Genomic DNA, 6,922 nt, shown 5'->3' on the forward strand with positions numbered 1-6,922 from the left:
GACGCAGGTTTGATCCCTGGTGAGGGAATTAAGATCCCAAGAGCTGTGGGGCAGCTAAGCCTACATGCCACAACTAGCGAGCCCATGATACCCGACACAGCCAAGTAAATAAATATTAAAAAAAAAAAAAAGAAGTCCAAATACATCCAGAAGGCCAGATATCTGGGAGGCCTCCCTTACCATGGAGAATCTCAGATGCACACAATGCATGCTGCCTGGTGGCTGTGTCCTCAAAGGAGGGTAACGATCCCAGAACAGCTTCGCTGGCACCCAGAGTCCAGGTCTAGAACTGAGTGTATTTGCATCTCCCAGGTTAAAGAAAGGTTCATGCCAGAAATGGTGGGTTTGTTCCACCCCCCGGGGCCAGGCCCCTAAGACACAGTGGGCATGGCACGTGGGACCACCATGCTCTGGGGGCCGTGGAAATCTGTTCCATTTTGCCTAAAACAGACTAAAGGTGTTGATGCTTTGAAAGTCATTCAAAGGTCATTTTAATATTGCTCTCACCGTGGGACAGGCTCACATTAAGTCATTCAGCCCCCGCACACCCAAGGCAGGAAACCTAGAAAGAAATACTGTGTCTGGGTCCTTGACTAATTTTAATTTTCTACTTGTTGCTTATCGGTACATTCAAGGAGTTCTCTAAAGGAAGTTTAGCTCTGAGTCCTTGCAGTGCCCTAGAGACCCTCCCCCCAGGCCCCCCTTGCTCCTCCTCAGCCACACTGGCCCTCTTGCAGGCCCTCAGAAACCCCAGGCTCTCTCTGGCCTTGGGGACCATGTGTGTGCTGGTGCCTCTGCTTGGAGCCCTGTTCCCAGATAGACCACCTGACCCTCTCTCACCTCCTCAGTGCTTTACTCCTATGGCCCCTTGAGGTTGGGCACCCCTCTCCCAACAGGTGCTGTGTGTCCTGCCACGGGTCTGCTCGTCCATCCCTGGAGTCGTCTCCAGGCCACGGGCATCTAGTCCGTTTCACCCTCTGCCCTTGGCACCAGCACTGGCAGGTGCGGGCGCCCAGGGAGTGCTGGTGATGAACAAAGGCAGGATGAGGTTGGAATGGGGCGGGTTTGACAGGCCCGACGCTTTTATTGCTTCCTGCCAACAATTTTGCTAGGATCCTCTGGGCCTTTGGCAAGATTCTGCCCCTGAAATAGATACCCCCTCACACAAGAAATATCTATAGGTAGGTGGACAGCCCCCGCCAGGGGCTGTCAGCCCAGCAAACCTAATCTGCCCCCACCTCAAACTTCACCCAGGACCCCGAGCCATCAGCACAGGAGCATCCAGTCAGAGGAGGGGCTTTCCAGGGAGGAAATAACTTAGGGCTGTCTGCCCACGCGTGAGCCACGTGCACACACCCAGCACACCCACATGTGGCTTTGGGGCCGACACTGGAAGCTTGGCCCTCTAGCCCAAGGACCCCAGGACAGAGAAATGTCTTCCTCTTCCTGGTTGCCCAGAGTCTGTCTCTTCTTCAAGGACTTCTGAGCCCTCGGGGTCAGGGTCCAGGCATGGGTCTCCCTCTGGCCTGGGGGCTGCTCACCAGGACCCTGGTGCACCAACACACTGGATGGTAGCCCAGCTGAGCGGTCTCCAGCCCTGGCACCCACAGGAAGGAGACTCGTGAGCCACTTGGGCAGCCACGACCTGGGCACAAGCCCCGGGCCTTTCGCTAAGACCACACCCAGCCCCCAGCTGCAGTGGTGACTGACTTGATACTCCAAGTTTCTGGACATAAATCAGGTCCCAGCAGAAAGTGAACCAGAAGACCGGAGCATCTGTAACCTGACCCCCACCCTCACCTGGGGACCCCCTTGTCTTTCTCCTGGTCCTGCCCCTGCCCATTCTTGCCCTCCTTTCTCCTCTCCCTGGTGTGCCACCGGGGCAGAGGGCCATGATCGCAGATCTACATGTGAGCCCTCAGACTTAAGAGCTGGGGAGGAGACTGCCCCTCCCAGCCTCACCTACAGCACGCCCCCTCACGCATGGTACCACCTCCAGCAAGCCTTCCTGGAGGGCTCAACCGCCCGTCACTGTGTGCAGTCCCCCTGCCTACCTCCGGCTCCATCTTGCCCCCACCGCGCCTGAAAGTGGCACCTGGGAGGAGGTGGTGGCACACCGTTGGGCGCCACAGACAGGAAGAACCGTGACACCTCAGTGAGAGGGGCCCCTGCTGTTCCTTCTGCAGTGAGCATGGTTGGGCTCCTGGGGCTGCTGCTGCTCCCCTTACTCCAGGCCTCCCGAGGTAAGGCTTCCCGACTCTCCATTACCCCGTCCCCACCACACCCCCCAGCAAGCTTAGCGCTTCCGCTCAGCCCTCCCCTCCCCACCTCAGACTCTCTTTCCGGGGAAGGGGGTGATCTCCGGTGACTTTGAGGAGACCTTCCCCTGGGGCCCCAGCAGTCTCTGCCGGGGGTCAGGTCCAGCCTTGGACACTTGGACCCAAAACCATAGGTATCAAGATGTTGCTGATGTCTGGGTGCAGAGTCTCTGTGGTTGAAACTCTTCTTTCTCTTTATCTGAATTTTCTCCTACAACCATCAAGGCTGTCTTTGTCCTGAGAAAACACCATCCTTCTGCTTGCCTTTTGTGCAAAATTCTGCAGTGAGAAAGAGACCTTAGTTCCACAAAGTGGGATGGGGAACTTGATGGGCACAGTTCTGGTGCCCCCTCCCCCTCAAAAGAGCTATAGAATTTAGTTTCTGGAGAAGTCAATGTTTGGATTAAGTTTGCACCTGGAAGCTGGCCCTGCTGGGCCCTGCTAGGCAGACTAGGGAAATTTTGGGGTATCTCAGGGATGAGCCAGGATGTGCCCACCCCGTGGAGACACTGGCTTCGGGTGCCTGGAAATGGTGGGGAAACTGAGGCAGTTGGTGTTAAAAGAAACAGGGAGAGAAGACAGTGCCCCTGGCTCTTGCGGGACCTGCCATTTAAGAGGGGGAGAAGGTGTAGAACCGGGAAGAGTGGTTGGAGGTCTGAGTGCTTTGGAAGGAAGAGGCCCTACCTTCAACTTCCCCTGACCTTTGGGGTGGGGAGAGGTCACAGGTGGCCTGGCCCTCTGGGATCTCTCTGGAACTTGAGGTCAGCCCAGGGTGCTGGCATCATGTGTCGCTTGCTTCAAGGCTTCCAAAAGTTGCCTCATCCTTGGTGACATGTCAACAGTGGACTGTCCCTGGGCACCTCTGCCCTGCCACCATCCCCTGCACAGAGATGGGTTCCTGCCCTTCTGGCCAGGCCAGTGGTGATGGTGGTGGGTCCTCCTTGCAGAGGTGTGGCAGTCCCCCAGCAAAATGATCGCTTTAGAGGGGGACTCCGTCAACATCACCTGCTCCACCCCGGGGACCCTGCATGGCATCTACCTGAAACAAACGTGGCCAAGCAACAGCGATGTGATTTACTATGAAGATGGGTTGGAGCCCACCGTGGACCCGCGGTTCCAGGGCCGCATTGCCTTCTCGGGGCTGCAACACAACCTGACCGTCAGCTTGTACCACCTGCAGTTGGCTGACACCGGTGGCTACACCTGCGTGGCCATCATGGATGATAAGATCTTTGGTCCTGGCACCTTGGTCATGGTGACAGGTAAGGAGTGTGCCAGCCCTGGGACCTCTCCACCTGCCACTCGCCAGCATGGGCTCCATCTGCCCCTGTCTGGGAACCTTCCCTCTAAGTTTGCTTGAGTTACTCCTTCCAACATGAGCCCGACTCCTCTAGGAAGCCTCCTGGATTCCCCCCACCCCAACCCCCATACACACTCCAAAGCCCCACCCTGCCCTGAACCGCAGAGGTTCCCAGGGACTCCCTCACCTGTCGAATGCCTGTCTCTGTTCCTTCTTCCCAGACCAACTGCCCCAGGCAGTGAACACATGCCAGGAGTCTTGGCTGATACACTTTGCCTTCCCCACGGCCCTGGCTGTGGGCTTCTTCCTCGTCGGGCTGGGACTGGGAGCAGTGTGTGTGCTGAGAAGAACACAGGTCAGTATGGACCCTCGGGTGTCACCAGGGTCCCTAGAAGCCTACTCCTCTCAGAGAGCATGATGGGAAGGCAAGTGGATAAGCCTCAGGGATCTGGCCACATGGGAAACTCCAGCACCCACTCACTCCTTCTGTCAGAGGCCCTGGGAACTTAGAGGGTTTGGATAGTGAGGCCCAAGGTGAGAGGAAGCCCAAGAACTGGAACCACCTGCAGGGATGGTCGTGGTGCCAGGAACACAGGTCCTGGTCAGCTATTTAAGGGGGATTAGTGAGGTTCAGTCTGGCTCAGAGGGTGCAGCAGACCCGAGTTTGATCTCTGGATCAGGAATGTCCCCTGGAGAAGGGAATGGCTACCCACTCCAGTATTCTTGCCTGGAGAATCCACATGGATGGCGGAGCCTGGTAGGCTACAGTCCCTACAGTTGCAAAGAGGTGGACATGACTGAGTGTCTAATACTTTTACAGAGGGTTCCAGAGAGATCCTTTCAGAGAACATGAGCATGCTGCATGTGACTGTAAAAGTGTGCATGCATGTACATATGTGTGCATGCGTGCATGAGTGAGGCCTGTGAGCATGTGAAAACCACGTGCAATCGTGTGCTGGAGGTGGGAGAAGAGGGGCCAACAGAAACAGGGGCCAGGAAGTGGTCAACTCATCCCTGGTCCTTCAGCTTTCACCCCCGCCTCCGCCCAGCACCTCCAGCTCTACATTCCCAGAGAGCCAGGCCCCCCTCCCTGTCCAGGGCCAGGGTGCAAGGTCAATTCCACCTTCCACCTCCCCACTGCTGCCCCTGAGGCCCTGCCTCTGCCCACCTCACCCAGGCCTGGGCAGCGCTGGAGAACCGAGGGGCTGGCCGAGGACACTCCTGAAACGGCTTCATGCAGGCCCCCAAATCTATTATAAAAGCTTCCTGAGGGGAAATGCCTTGAAGACAGAGGATGCTCCTGAGCGAGCTGCCCCAGTGGGTAGACAGCAGGCTTTCTTTCAGATCCAGAAACTCTGCTGTGCGAAGGATAAGAGCCCAGTGTACGTGATCTATGAGGACATGTCCCACAGCCGCTGTAACACCATGTCCATCCCCAACCAGTACCAGTGAGCACGGCAGGACCCCAGGCCTGCCTCTGTCCAGCAGAGCCCTGGGCCGATCATCCACCCAGAACGAACACACAGGCAGCTTCCCACAGTAGTCAGGCTCCTACAGCCTCCTCCAGGAAGCCCTCCTTGCCTGCCTCCCACCCTTGAGGCTGCTCCTGGCAACTTGGAACCACCAGGAAGGAAACTTCTCTGTCCCGTGGCTACCCTGGCCCTTGCATGGCAGAAGAGGCTGCTCTGAAGGATAAACTTGCCTTGGGGCAGTGGTCAACTGGGGGGCTGGGACCTGAACTCTGACCCCAGTCAAGTCTTGCAAGAAATAAAGGACTTCTTTCCTCCCCTTTCCAACTCCAGTGTCTATTTCTCAGCCAGTTCAGAGTCGAGGCGGGGAGGCTTGCCTGACACCTTCTCTGGCGTCGCTGAGGATTTCTGCAGCCTAAAGGATTCTGTGTGAGATTTTCAGGAAGGAGGGAGGGGCCAGGGGACACAAACTCACTGCAGTTCCTGTTATGGCTGAGAAGGTGCAAATCAACCGGAGCCCTCCCAGCCTTGCTGGCCTCCACCACAGGGTGAGCTGGGAACAGAGGAAGGGGAGCAGTGATCTGAAAGTTTTAACAGAACTGCTGGGCTCTTAACTGGGCTGCTCCCAATGTGCATTCGTGTTGGGGTGTGATGGGAATTGGGGAACTGACCTTGGGGAAACAGGTGCACCCAGCATGGGTGTGAACTGTAGCTGTGTCCTCCTGGACCTGGTGCCAAGAACTGGTAGACCATGCTGCCCACCAACTGAAATGAGAAAGCCCTTCATCCACTGGGTTTGCCAAGATTAAAATGTCTTTAAGTAGTGATGTTCCTTTTAGCAGGAATTGAGTCTTGGGGACATGATCTTTGGTCACAGAAACAAGATTACAGTGATAGCCATGGCAGTGTTGCTTTCAATAACAAAATCAGCCTCTGAAAAACTACCTAGATGTCCAAATAAGAGAGCTGCTCTATCAATTATGGGGTGCGCATGCAGCAGGCGTTAAAAAGATCCCATGAAGAGTGAAACATCATGCTAGGACCTTTGCAAGATGCCATAAGGATACAAGCTGGTGCAGAGTATATGTGTTACCCTACATTTATAAAGTACAGACGGGTGTATGTCATTGCTTAAACCCCTGACAGCACTATTATGTCTACACAGATGAAATAATGGAAGAACAGAAGAGGTGGTTCTGTCTGGCTGTGGGGTGTGTGTCACTGGAGCAGGGAGTCACTGGGACATGCTGGGTTTGGGATGGACAGCTTGGGATGTGATCTCAACAGCTCTTGTGGAGGGTACCAGGACCTGCAGCTGGAACCCAGATGGGGAGGCAGAGACAAGGAACACAGCACCCCCATCTCCCAGGGTCCCAAGGAAAGGCAGGCCACCCTATTGAGCCAAGGACAGCAGGTGTTCACCTGTTACCTGCTGACTTCTGGTCCCCACTCTTGACCACTCAGCAGCATGTCATTGGGCAAGTCCTGCCCCTCTGGGACTCAGTTTTCCCATCTGTAAATTAGGGGCGTGGGCCCATGCTCCCTTCAAGAGCTAGGTTCAGGACTTCCCTGGGGGTCCAATGGCTAAGACTCCATGCCCCCAGTGTAGGAGGCTCAGGTTCAACTCTTGGTCAGGGATCTAGATCCCACATGCCACTATCTAAAGATGCCATGTGCCACTATCTAAAGATCCCACATGCCACAAGGAAGATCGAAGATCCTGAGTGCTGTGACTAAGACCTGGCACAGCCAAATAAATAATAATAAATAATAATTTACAAAGAGCTAGACTCTGTGGTTTCCCAGTCACAATGAGTGCTTTTTCCATGGCCCCC

At 55.5% G+C, this 6,922-nt stretch overlaps 1 protein-coding gene across 1 annotated transcript; it reads left to right on the forward strand.

Moving 5' to 3' along the window:
• Positions 1–1,858: 1,858 nt before the first annotated feature.
• On the forward strand, positions 1,859–5,414 carry CD7 (CD7 molecule). The gene is made up of 4 exons (XM_043905131.1): positions 1,859–2,243; positions 3,266–3,580; positions 3,840–3,973; positions 4,963–5,414. The coding sequence occupies exons 1-4, from the start codon at positions 2,192–2,194 to the stop codon at positions 5,068–5,070; spliced, it is 609 nt and encodes a 202-aa protein (XP_043761066.1). The 5' UTR covers positions 1,859–2,191; the 3' UTR covers positions 5,071–5,414.
• The last annotated feature ends 1,508 nt before the right edge of the window (positions 5,415–6,922 follow it).

The sequence above is a fragment of the Cervus elaphus genome, chromosome 5, assembly GCF_910594005.1.
Source record: "Cervus elaphus chromosome 5, mCerEla1.1, whole genome shotgun sequence".
Taxonomy (NCBI): domain Eukaryota; kingdom Metazoa; phylum Chordata; class Mammalia; order Artiodactyla; family Cervidae; genus Cervus; species Cervus elaphus.

Coding starts and splice junctions, on each gene's coding strand:
- CD7 (XM_043905131.1), top strand. CDS start 2,192: ATGGTTGGGCTCCTGGGGCTGCTGCTGCTCCCCTTACTCCAGGCCTCC. Junction 3,581..3,839: donor CACCTTGGTCATGGTGACAG/GTAAGGAGTGTG, acceptor CCTTCTTCCCAG/ACCAACTGCCCCAGGCAGTG. Junction 3,974..4,962: donor GTGTGCTGAGAAGAACACAG/GTCAGTATGGAC, acceptor GCTTTCTTTCAG/ATCCAGAAACTCTGCTGTGC.